The following is a 13059-nucleotide window of genomic DNA, read 5'->3' as shown; positions in this document are numbered from 1 at the left end:
TGCATCAATGCACAAGGGTTCTGGGTAAAAATGGTGGCTTCCTACGAAGCAATCCCATTCGTTAGATTCCACGCAAGAACTTTCCAGTGGAACCTACTGGACAAATGGTCCGGGTCGCATTTTCAGATGCATCAGTGGATAACCCTGTCACCAAGGACAAGGGTATCCATCATGTGGTGGTTGCAGAGTGCTCATCTTCTAGAGGGCCGCAGATTCGGCATTCAGGACTGGGTCCTGGTGACCACGGATGCCAGCCTGCGAGGCTGGGGAGCAGTCACACAGGGAAGGAATATCCAGGGCTTAGGGTCAAGCCTGGATACATCACTTCACATAAATATCCTGAAGCTAAGGGCCATTTACAATGCTCTAAGCTTAGCAAGACCTCTGCTTCAAGGTCAGCCGGTGTTGATCCAGTCGGACAACATCATGGCAGTCACCCACGTAAACAGACAGGGTGGCACAAGAAGCAGGAGGGCAATGGCAGAAGCTGCAGGGATTCTTCGCTGGGCGGAAAATCATGTGATAGCACTGTCAACAGTATTCATTCCGGGAGTGGACAACTGGGAAGCAGACTTCTTCAGCACGACCTCCACCCGGGAGAGTGGGGACTTCACCCAGAAGTCGTCCACATGATTAAAAAACTCGACAGGTATTGCGCCAGGTCAAGAGACCCTCAGGCAATAGTTGTAGACGCTCTGGTAACACCGTGGGTGTACCAGTCAGTGTATGTGTTCCCTCCTCTGCCTCTCATACCCAAGGTACTGAGATTGATAAGATGGAGAGGAGAAAGCACTATATTCGTGGCTCCGGACTGGCCAAGAAGGACTTGGTAACCGGAACTTCAAGAGATGCTCACGGAGGATCCGTGGCCTCTACCTCTAAGAAGGGACCTGCTCCAGCAAGGACCCTGTCTGTTCCAAGACTTACCGCGGCTGCGTTTGACGGCATGGCGGTTGAACGGCGGATCCTGAAGGAAAAAAAGGCTTTCCGGATGAAGTCATCCCTATCCTGATCAAAGCCAGGAAGGATGTAACCGCAAAAACATTATCACCGCAATTGGCGAAAATATGTTGCGTGGTGCGAGGCCAGTAAGGCCCGACGGAGGAAATTCAACTGGGTCGATTCCTACATTTCCTGCAAACAGGAGTGTCTATGGGCCTGAAATTGGGGTCCATTAGGGTTCAAATTTGCGGCCCTGTCAATTTTCTTCCAAAAAGAACTAGCTTCAGTCCCTGAAGTTCAGACGTTTGTAAAAGGGGTACTGCATATACAGCCTCCTTTTGTGCCTCCAGTGGCACTTTGGGATCTCAATGTAGTTTTGGGTTCCAAAAGTCACATTGGTTTGAACCACTTAAATCTGTGGAGTTAAAATATCTCACATGGAAAGTGGTCATGCTGTTGGCCCTGGCCTGGGCCAGGCGCGTGTCAGAATTGGCGGCTTTATCCTGAAAAAGCCCTTATCTGATTTTCCATTCGGACAGGGCGGAATTGAGGACTCGTCCTCAGTTTCTCCCCAAGGTGGTTTCAGCGTCTCACCTGAACCAACCTATTGGTGGTGCCTGCGGCTACTAGGGACTTGGAGGCCTCCAAGTTGCTAGACGTTGTCAGTGCCCTGAAAATATATGTTTCCAGGACGGCTGGAGTCAGGAAATCTGACTCGCTGTTTATCCTGTGTGCACCCAACAAGCTGGGTGCTCCTGCTTCTAAGCAGACTATTGCTCGTTGGATTTGTAGTACAATTCAGCTTGCACATTCTGTGGCAGGCCTGCCACAACCAAAAATCTGTAAATGCCCACTCCACAAGGAAGGTGGGCTCATCTTGGGCGGCTGCCCGAGGGGTCTCGGCTTTACAACTTTGCCGAGCAGCTACTTGGTCAGGAGCAAATACGTTTGTAAAATTCTACAAAATTAATATCCTGGCTGAGGAGGACCTGGAGTTCTCTCATTTGGTGCTGCAGAGTCATCCGCACTCTCCCGCCCGTTTGGGAGCTTTGGTATAATCCCCATGGTCCTTACGGAGTCCCCAGCATCCACTTAGGACGTTAGAGAAAATAAGAATTTACTTACCGATAATTCTATTTCTCATAGTCCGTAGTGGATGCTGGGCGCCCATCCCAAGTGCGGATTGTCTGCAATACTTGTACATAGTTATTGTTACAAAAATCGGGTTATTATTGTTGTGAGCCATCTTTCAGAGGCTCCTCTGTTATCATACTGTTAACTGGGTTCAGATCACAGGTTATACGGTGTGATTGGTGTGGCTGGTATGAGTCTTACCCGGGATTCAAAATCCTTCCTTATTGTGTACGCTCGTCCGGGCACAGTATCCTAACTGAGGCTTGGAGGAGGGTCATAGGGGGAGGAGCCAGTGCACACCAGTTAGTCCTAAAGCTTTCTTTAGATGTGCCCAGTCTCCTGCGGAGCCGCTATTCCCCATGGTCCTTACGGAGTCCCCAGCATCCACTACGGACTATGAGAAATAGAATTATCGGTAAGTAAATTCTTATTTTTTGTAAAACATTGTGAAACTTTTCTTGCAGCCACTGAGGATGCTCTGGATATAATTTCCTTACATACGGAGAGCTCAGACGTCTGTGACCTGAGAGATGAAGGGACAGGCAGCGCACGTGCAGATTTACATCCAGTAACTGGCACAATGCAGCAAGATGAAGGCGGAGGGATTGTGGATGAAGGTGGAGGGGACAAAGCTGAAGATCTGCCTCAAACATTTTTCAGCACAATGACTCACAGGTATTGTTAAAGGCTCCATTGTAATTATATAACTTGTGTGTCATTGAAAGATTACTGCTATGTAAGTTGTTTTGCATTCATTATTGACTGCATGCAGTTGAACTGCTGAACTGTGCAATATACTTTTCTTTTTTTTGTCTGGTAAAAATGGAGGAAAGAGTAGGAAGAAAATAAAACGCTTTTTCATATAATTAATTCATTTTTTTTTATTCAGTATAATATCAATTCTATCTGGACTGTAAAATTACTTTGCTTAAAACTCTTGAAATATTTCAACACGTTTTTTGTTTTTTTTGTTGTGTTTATCCGAGGGCCACTATATTAAAAAAATATGTTTTTCCATACAGAGAAGCAGTGTACTTACATGGTAGTGATTAACTGCTTTTTATTTCCCACTAGGGAAACAGTGGTGCCACATGGGAGATATTAACAGCTTTCTATATCCAGCTATGGAAACAGTGGTGCCACATGGGAGCTATTACCTGCTTTCTATATCCAGCTATGGAAACAGTGGTGCCACAAGGGAGCTATTACCTGCTTTCTATATCCAGCTATGGAAACAGTGGTGCCACATTGGAGCTATTACCTGCTTTCTATATCCAGCTAGCTAGGGAAACAGTGGTGCCCTATGGGAGATATTCACAGCTTTCTATATCCAGCTAGGGAAACAGTGGTGCCACATGGGAGCTATTACCTGCTTTCTATATCCAGCTATGGAAACAGTGGTGCCACAAGGGAGCTATTACTTGCTTTCTATATCCAGCTATGGAAACAGTGGTGCCACATGGGAGCTATTACCTGCTTTCTATATCCAGCTATGGAAACAGTGGTGCCACAAGGGAGCTATTACCTGCTTTCTATATCCAGCTATGGAAACAGTGGTGCCACATGGGAGCTATTACCTGCTTTCTATATCCAGCTAGCTAGGGAAATAGTAGTTTCTATGGGAGATATTTACAGCTTTCTATATCCAGCTAGGGAAACAGTGGTGCCACATGGGAGCTATTAACTGCTTTCTGTATCCAGGTAGGGAAACAGTGGTTTCTCATGGGAGCTATTATCTGTTTTCTATTTCCATCTATGGAAAACAGTGGTGCCATATAGGAGCTATTAACTGCTTTTTACAGTATTTCCAGCTAGGGAACATTAGTGCAACATGGTAGCCATTGAATCCTTTCTGTTTCCAGCTAGGGAAACAGTGGAGCCATGTGGGGGCTACTGAATGCTTTCTTCTTCCAGCTAGGGAAACAATGGAGAGATGTGATATCCAGCTAGGGAAGCAGTGGTACCACATGGGTGCTATTACCTACTTTCTATATGCAGCTAGGGAAACGGTGTTGCCACATGGGAGCTATTACCTGCTTTCTTTATCCAGTTAGGGAAACAGTGGTGTCACATGGAAGCGATTACCTGCTTTCTATATCCAGCTAGGGAAACGGTGGTGCCACATGGGAGCTATTACCTGTTTTCTATATCCAGTTAGGGAAACTGGTGCTATATGGGAACTATTACCTGCTTTCTATATCCAGCTATGGAAACAGTGGTGCCACATGGGAGCTATTACTACCTGCGTTCTATATCCAGTTGGGGAAACAGTGGTGCCCTATGGGAGCTATTACCTGCTTTCTATATACAGCTAGGGAAACAGTGGTGTCCTATGGGAGCTAGTACCTGCTTTCTATATCTAGCTGGCGAAACAGTGGTTTCCTATGGGAGCTATTACCTGCTTTTTATTTCCATCTATGGAATCAGTGGTGCCATATAGAAGTTATTAAATGTTTTTTATAGTATTTCCAGCTAGAGAAACAGCGGACCCACATGGTTGTTACTGAATACTTTCTGTTTCCAGCTAGGGAAGAGTGCTGTCTGTCACTTTGGAGCTATTGAATTCTTTCTATTACAGCTAGGGAAAGTGGTGTAATATAGGAGCTATGTTTTGCAACCCCTGCACATTGCTGGCAGATTGAAGCACCAAATCACTGAAATGACTATTTAGCTGCCTTGATGGGTCTTCTAACCCACCATCAATGTCCATCTGTTTTATGGCACTTTTGTGGCGTTTTGTTTTTTTAATGGGGTTTTGAATAAGACTAACAGTAAAACCTTATCTATCTGGCCAGTCAGAAAGAGAAAAATCACACTAATAAATGTTACCCCCATTCGAAAATTCTATATTATTTTTATTTTTTTTACTGCAACTAACAATTAATGTTGGCTCTTTATTATAATGATTAAATAATATTGCATGCTTAATAAAATTAAACCATAATTCTCCAATATATTAATAAAATAGTATTTCCTCCACAAGAGAATAATCAATGTTATCTGCCTCCTTATTCAATACCTAATGATTGCCTTTATTATAAATGCATAGTCATTCCTTTCCTTGTGATTGCCCATATGGCTCAAAAAGCATGCCGTAGCTATTTGAGCTATCTCACCTGTCAAAAAACACCTAATTTATTTTCAGTGGGTTTGCAGCGGTTTCTAAACCCGGCGCTTAGTAAATCTGTGGTTTCTGTACTTGTGACGGCACCGTTCTCAGGATGTCTGTGTGTCACCCACCTCTAGCTGGGCTCTACTGATGGTTCAGAAACAAGTGTAGGCAAGCTCTAGTAGCCCTTTCAAACGCACATCTAAAACCCAGGTGTTTACATGTAAACGCACATTGACCCATGTCCCCGACCCTGCTCATGACCAAGGTTAGACTTTGCCGACTTGCTAGACCCGGCAAATTCCCAGGTCGCACGTGTGAAAGGAGTATTACTGTTCTGCTAATATTAATGTCACTGTAATAGTCATGAAATGCAGTTTGTGTTCCATGATTGTTTCAGATTCAGCGATATTGTATATGAAGGAGAAGAGGGAATACCAACAGAATTTTTCCTGGATTCCTGCTACGCTGTAGTGCCCATTCTTGGTATGTATACTTTCTTTACAGTGTAATATAAATTATATATTTATCCCGTGTTATATGCATAAATGTCCTACAATTTATTCTTCTATATGACTTACTTCATGTTACATGTTTGGTCTATAGCAGGGGTAGGCAACCTGTGGTATTCCAGTGCCTGCAAAACTGCACATACCAGCATGCCGTAAATCATATTTTCCACTAAGTAATGTTACCTGTTTAAAATACAACCAAGTCCAAAATCTGATATTGTTCATACATAAGGCACAAACGTTTAAAACATATTTATTTAGTATTCTTACTGCTTAATAAAATGGAAAAAGGAGGCAGATAAATCATTAGTGATTAGATAAAGATTGTTTGTGGTTGTGTGTTGTTGAATGAGGTGGCAGAGGATTGGTAACGTTCTGTTTGTCTTTCTGCAGACAAGCTTGGGTCAACAGTATTTGCCCCTGTAAAAATGGATTTTGTTGGGAACATAAAGGTAAGTTATGAACTTATGTATAGAATGTACATGTTCACACCCTATACAAATGCTGGGCAGTTCATGCATTTTAGTGAAATAGAATTTCACTATGTGTGTTCTTTGTAGTGTGTATTTAGCATTTGTAACAGGTTGATCACAATTTCTTTTAGATGAAAAGCCATGGTGTTCATCTGAAACTGCGCACTAGAGTGGGCGTGGTTCGTGGGGCGTTCTCTGCAGTTTAGAGGGTGCTGGACTGCACCATTTGTCTCATTTATTTTGGATATATTTTTTTATTTTTGTTTATCTTGTGTGTTTTTTTTATCTCAATGAGCAGATTATAATTTTTAAATTTTATTTGATGTATTTTAGTAAATTGTGCAAAGTACAAAAATGCTGATGCACAGTGCATCTAAGTTTGTTCAGAGGCTCTCATTTATCTGCTTTGTGGACACACTGGGTCATTCAGAGTTTGTAGCAGTTTTTGCTAAAATAGCAAAAACTGCTACTGATAAAATCTTACGCTGGGTGCCGCCCAGCATGTGTAACGCCACCGAGCGATGCAATCATAATTCAATTGGGATCGCATCACAGAAAACGGCAAGTAGAGGTCAACCCATGTATACACAGCCCCGAAAACGGCTATGACATGCCTGCTTTTCTATACCACTCCCTCCTCAATGCTGCATCGCCGCCCCCAACTGTCGCCGCCTGTCAATCACTACTATCGCATCCTTCTGGGATACGATCGCATAGTGAAAGTCCGCGCATGTGCTATGCGAGCGCTGGCTGTTTGCGATTTTAAAAAATAGCGTCCACCTGTGAACACTTCCGATATTCCTCTTGTGGGAACTAAAATGATACTTTATCCACTTTAGGGGGATTGAGGACTGGAAAATGTTATTGCGGAAACTGTAAAAATATAATCTGAAAGTCTTGCCTGCAACCACCCTCTCTGTGAGAACTGTATCAATTACACATTTCTCTTACATCCAGGCTGGGGGACTCTGGACAATGGGATTACTGATGGGGACCACGGGAGCTGGCACGTAAACAAAACTATAAATATAAGCTCCACCTCTCCAACTCCCAGGAGGCCAGTGCGAATTAAGTGCCCGTTGGAGCTGGGCGGATTTTAATGGGGCTGCGGTGGCAGCCATTCTAGTGTTGGTTTTTCATTAGTTTGTAATTTTTTGTTTTTGTTTTTTTAGTTCTGTTTTAGCAGGAGTACAGCGAGGGCAGGGAGCCGGGATGGGCTCGCCATTACAGCAGCCGCGGTTGGAGGGGGAGCTGACCAGCTGGTCAAGAAGTTGAAGGGTTGTCTCAAGTCCCTCTTTAATGGATCTGGTTTGATTATCCACCCTTCATTGGCCTTTGCATGGGTGGCTCAGGCCTTGGAGACTTCGGAAGACCGTCTCATCGAGGAACTCTGTGGTGATTCTTCCCTACAGATAAATGTCTCGAGCTAGTTCTGTTGGGGGTGCAGTGTGTGCTGGCTGGCCAGACAGTGTGGATTCAGTTGGACAATACAATCGCTGTGGCATATGTGAATCATCATGGCAGCACCAAAAGTCCAAGGGCGGAGGCCTTCGTTCTGGCAATCTCAGCAGTGTTCATATCCAGCGTGGAAAATTGGGAGTTGGACTTCCTCAGCTGAACCACATTTTTCCTGGGGGAGTGGTCACTCCATCCGGAGGTCTTCCAACAGTTGGTTCGGAGGTGGGGTCTTCCAAAGGTAGACCTCATGGCATCACGTCACAACTTCAAGGTCCCTCGGTATTGTATAAGAGCCAGAGGTCCGCTGGCGTTTTCCGTTGATGCCATGACCATTCCATGGAGCTACACTGGCGTACATCTTCCTAAATCCCGATTTTCCATGTTACCTGGTGTACTTAAGCGGTTCAAGAAGCAACTAGTACCGGTCTTGGTACGCCACCGGTCTCAAACTGGCGGTAGGTCCCGGGTGGTGTCTTCACTAAAGCTAGATATGCTGCTGCAGAGTCTCATTCCGCGCGAGGACCTTCTTCTGTTGGCTCGATTGCTCGCTGCACTCGCCACAGGTTCTATTCCTACTCTATGGGTGTTTGGGTGTTGTGGACACCCACGAGTGGGAATAGTCCCTGTTAGTCGGCATGCCGACTGTCAGGCTTGTGAACGTTCGGGAACCTGGCGACAGCATGGTGACCACCGGGATCCCCTTATGAGGCTGGGCTCTAAAGGTTAAGGGCTTTTCTGCTTCATTGGTCCGTACTATATTGCGGACCCGAAAACCTGTTTCGTTTCACAATTACCACAGAGTCTGGAGGCTCTTCTGGTGTGAGAAGCATGACTTTCATACTTCACGATTCCGCCTTCCTCGTTTCTTAGTTTTCCTTCAGGGCGGTTCGGAAGCTGGTTTGCGAATTCGGTCCTTGAAGGTGCAGATTTCGGCTCTGTCGATTTATTTTCAGAGGCGTCTAGCGCTTCTTCCAACAGTGTTTTGCGGTTCAACCACCATTTCGTCCACTTGTGGCACCGTGTTTCATGATGATAAGGCTGTTCTGCGTACAGTTCTTTCTTTCCAACCTACGGTTATTTCGGCATTTCACATTAATCAGGAATTTTTCCCCCCAGTTTTTTCTCCTTCACAGACTTCCTGGGAGGATCTGCCTCTGCTGGATGTTGTCCGGGCTTTGCGGCTATATTTAGGCAGGACTTCCGTCCATCCGTCACACAGATTGCCTTCTGGTTTCTCTATGACACTCACAAACGCGGTTGCCAAGCTACTAAGCATACCATTGTGCGATGGATTTTATTACTCTGGCCTATTCTGGTGCTGGGCATCCGGATTGATTGTCAGCACACTACACTAGAGCGCTGGAGACCTCCTGGGCGGTACGTTATTGGGCTTCTGCTGAGCAAGTCTGTTGGGCAGCTATCTGGTCCTCGATCCACACGTTTGCTCGGTTTTATAATTTTCATGATTTTGCCTCTTGCGACGGCCACTTCAGGCGTACTGTTTTCTGTTCATGTAACTTGAGCATTCCTTCCCTAGAAGCTGTTGAATGTCTAGAGTCCCTCAGCCTGTATGTATGAGAAAAGAGGATTTTTGGTTGCTTACCGGTGAATCCTTTTTCTCTGAATCCGGCTGGCTGACACAGTGTTCCCTCACTCGTGCTCTTGAGATTCTTTGTCTTGGCGCTATTCCCCTGTGGTTCTGTTTTGTTGTGGTTGTTACAATTTTCGTGATATTACTGCTTCTCCTTTCCGGTCTCTCTTTAGGTTGCTCTTGCCTGCTGATAGTTGCTGAGGGGAGGAGCTTATATTTAAAGTTGTAGTTTTATTTAAGTGCTAGCTCCCGTGGTCCCCATCAGCAATCCCATTGTCCAGTGTCCCCTAGCCGGATTCAGAGAAAAGGATTCAACGATAAGAAACCAAAAATCCCGTTTTCTCTGTCATCCATCTGGGGGACGCTGCGCCGTTACTTGTGGAGGTTAGAGATGTGTGGTAGTGGAGTTTGGCATAGAACCTAACAAACAAACTGCCTCCTCCCCCCTCTAACCCCTCCCATCTCCTTCCTGCCCAGCCATCAACTCAGTTTTAGTTTTGTGCCTGTGGAGTACAGACACAGTTTTTCTTTCTCCTTAGATTTAGTGAGGTTTTTTATTATTTATTTTCTTTTTGGATTTTCTCAAAGTACCTAGTCTCTGTTTACAGGTGACAGATACTGCTGGAGTGGGCTTAGTTAGTGATGTTCCCACTCTGATCTGCCGCCGGAGGCTACCACACTTTGGTCACTGGGGCCCCATTCTTCTTTTCCAGGATACAGGATGCGGCAGGGATAAGGTCCAGGACAGCCACAATCTGTCGCTGACAGTATTTGGATGTCCCCTCTATTGTTATATATATATATATATATATATATATATATATATATATATTGAATGTATAGTGTGATTTCTGCCCCCCCCCCCCTCCCCGCACGGGGGAAGTTTTTATTAGAAGCAGCAACATTGTCTCTATTAACTACTAAGCGCAAGTATATTTGTGTATGGTTTTCTCTAACTAGTGAGAGATAGCAGTCAACCTTGTTGGTGTCACTAGAATCGTGGGCTAGCTGCTAGGTCATTTTTATAGGTATTTATAGTTCATTATTACAATAGTGCTATTAAAAAAAGACAATATGGCCAGTAAGCCGGACAAAACTACAAAGGGCAAAGCGGCCTCGGTGGTTTATTTTTCCTGTTCACAGTGTGGCTAAAAGCTGGCTATGGGTAGCGCTGACACGGGTACCCTCTGTACTTCGTGCTCTGATGCATCAGTGGCTCAGCAGGGAGGTTCCACAGATCTGTCTATGCCCCCATGGGCCAAGAACATGGTGGATGCCATTTCGGATTTGCGTCAGTCTAGATCAGAGGCTGAATCTGGTCAGTCTCAGGTGGAGCCTCTGTGGGCCCAGAATATGGGCAAGTGTCTTACTGATTTAACTAATTCTTTAAACAAGTTTGTAAACTCTGCCAGCAGTTCCACTGCTACTAAACGCCCACAACCGTTACCCGCTATAACATTTCCGGGGGAGGAGTTGGATTCTCTGACATCTCCATTGGAGGAAGGGGAGGTAGATCCTGAATGGGACGAAGTTTCGGCTTGGGAGGACGAGGAGCTATCTACTAGCTCAGGTGTTAGATTGCTGATAGAAGCCATTCGTCAAACTCTTAATATTCAGGATACGGCAGTGGCGGAGACTTCCTCTGCCTTTTTCAAAAGACAGAAAAGACAAGTTACTGCCTTCCCTTCTTACTCTCACTTTGCGGATATTTTAAAAGAACCCTGGCTTAAACCAGATTCTCGTTTCCAAAAAAATTTAAATTTCTATATCCTTTTAAAGAGGATGACACAAAATTTTGGGAAACAGCCCCAAAGGTAGACGCTCCTATTTCACATTTGGCAAAAGCTACGGTTATTCCTTCTGTACAGTCAGTGACTTTAAAAGACCCTACAGATAGGAAGATAGAAGCAATACTAAAATTTATGTTTTCTTTATCAGGTGTCTCTCTACGTCCAATTCTGGCTGGAGCCTGGGTCCTTAAGGCCGTGGATGAATGGCTAGCACAGATCGTATCTGGAATGCAATCGGATGATCCGTCGGAAGCCATCCAATTAGCAGAACAGATCTCGGAGGCTCTTATGTGGGTGAGGCCTTGTTAGATTCTGTTGCGCTACAGTCCCGTGTCTCTGCCTTGACAGTGGCAGCAAGACGGTCTCTTTGGCTTAGGGTTTGGAATGCTGATTCGGACTCAAAGCAGACCTTGACGGCAGTACCCTTTGAAGGGGAGTTTCTTTTTTGGTCGGAGTTAAAGAATATTATTTCAGATACCACAGGAGGAAAGAGCCCCTTTCTTCCATCTGCGCCTCAGAAACCGAAACCTACGAGGTTTCGGTCCTTTCGTACGCAGGGCAGAGGTAGTTTCCATTCCTTTCGTGCTTTCTCCAGATTTCCACGAAGAGGGTCATTCAGAGGTAGAGGATCTCAGGCTACTCGCAGACCAGCCAGTAAGCCTGCTGACAAGCCTGCTGCATGACGTTTCAGGACTTCAGAGGGATCGATGAAGGTTGGGGCTCGGTTACTTTAGTTCAAGGAGGTGTGGCTCCTGTCGAAACCAGATCTGTGTGTAATGGGGGTCATATCCAGAGGATATATGTTGGATCTCGAAGAACCAGTTCCATACCGTCTGTTCATCACCCCTCTCCCAGACTATCCCTCCAGACGTCAAGCTCTTCTTCAGGCAACAGCAACCCTCTTACAAAATGGAGTAATCTTTCCGGTTCCCACTCAACAGAGGGGTCGGGGTTTTTACTCGGGTCTTTTTCTCGTAGACAAACCAAACGGTTCGTTTCGACCCATTCTGAATCTCAAAGCCCTCAACCCATATCTCTCAACCCAAAAATTCAAAATGGAATCCATTTGCTCAATTATTGCCGCCATGGAGCCAGGGGAATATTTGGCTTCAATAGACAAAAAAGACGCCTACCTACATATCCCTATTTGGATAGGTTATCAATCTCTTCTGAGATTTGCAGTCGGACCTTGGCATTTTCAGTTTCACGCTCTTCCCTTTGGTCTATCCACGGCTCCTCGGGTGTTTACAAAAGTCATGGGTCATGTAGTAGCGGTTCTCCGTTGTCAGGGGGTCAACATCACTCCATACTTGGACGATCTGTTAGTCAAGGCCCCGTCAGAGGCGATTCTCTATCAGAACCTGCGTCTAACGATAGAGACTCTGCAGTCATTCGGATGGATAATAAACTTTCCAAAGTCGTCTTTACTGCCTACCCAGAAAATGATTTTTCTGGGACTTTTATTCGAAACCAACAGCCAGAAGGTGTTTCTTCCTTCAGACAAGATTAAGGATCTGCAGTCCAGAATTCGGACCCTGTTGCACTTACCGGTAGTGTCGGTCCTCAGATGCATGCAGGTGTTAGGCAAGATGGTGTCATCCTTCGAGGCAATCCCATACGCCAGATTTCATGCCCGACCTCTTCAGGCTCAGATTCTCAGCTGTTGGACTCGGATGGAACCACGTCTCGAATTGCAGTTGATCCACTTGTCGGTAAAGACTCGTCAGTCACTTCACTGGTGGCTTCACTGCCACAATTTGAGAAAAGGAGCGCCGTTCACGATTTGGTCTTGGATGATGGTCACCACGGACGCAAACCTCAGCGGTTGGGGAGCAGTGTTCCAGACTCATCACTTCCAAGGGCGCTGGAACAGTCAGGAGTCGAAGTTACAGATCAACATTCTGGAATTGAGGGCAATCCGGTATGCACTCCTTCAGATTCAAGCCATGGTACAGGGTCATCTAGTTCGTGTTCAGTCCGACAATGCCACAGCGGTGGCTTACATAAACAAACAGGGAGGAACTCGAAGCTGGTCCGCCATGAGAGAAGT

The 13059-nt window shown here is 45.4% G+C and overlaps 1 protein-coding gene across 3 annotated transcripts in view; it reads left to right on the top strand.

The window, feature by feature from the left end:
- The window catches only part of PLEKHA8 (pleckstrin homology domain containing A8), a 183260-nt gene that overhangs the window by 126147 nt on the left and 44054 nt on the right, over window positions 1–13059 (top strand). For all 3 annotated transcript variants that reach the window (XM_063921956.1, XM_063921955.1, XM_063921957.1), the window contains exons 8-10: window positions 2541–2751; window positions 5586–5671; window positions 6091–6149. In XM_063921956.1, the coding sequence (XP_063778026.1) occupies window positions 2541–2751; window positions 5586–5671; window positions 6091–6149 (356 nt within the window). The remainder of the gene's footprint in view (window positions 1–2540; window positions 2752–5585; window positions 5672–6090; window positions 6150–13059) is intronic.

This window comes from Pseudophryne corroboree, chromosome 5 (genome assembly GCF_028390025.1).
Source record: "Pseudophryne corroboree isolate aPseCor3 chromosome 5, aPseCor3.hap2, whole genome shotgun sequence".
NCBI lineage: Eukaryota > Metazoa > Chordata > Amphibia > Anura > Myobatrachidae > Pseudophryne > Pseudophryne corroboree.
Note: the sequence above shows the minus strand (reverse complement) of the source record. Positions and strands in the feature narration are given on the sequence as shown.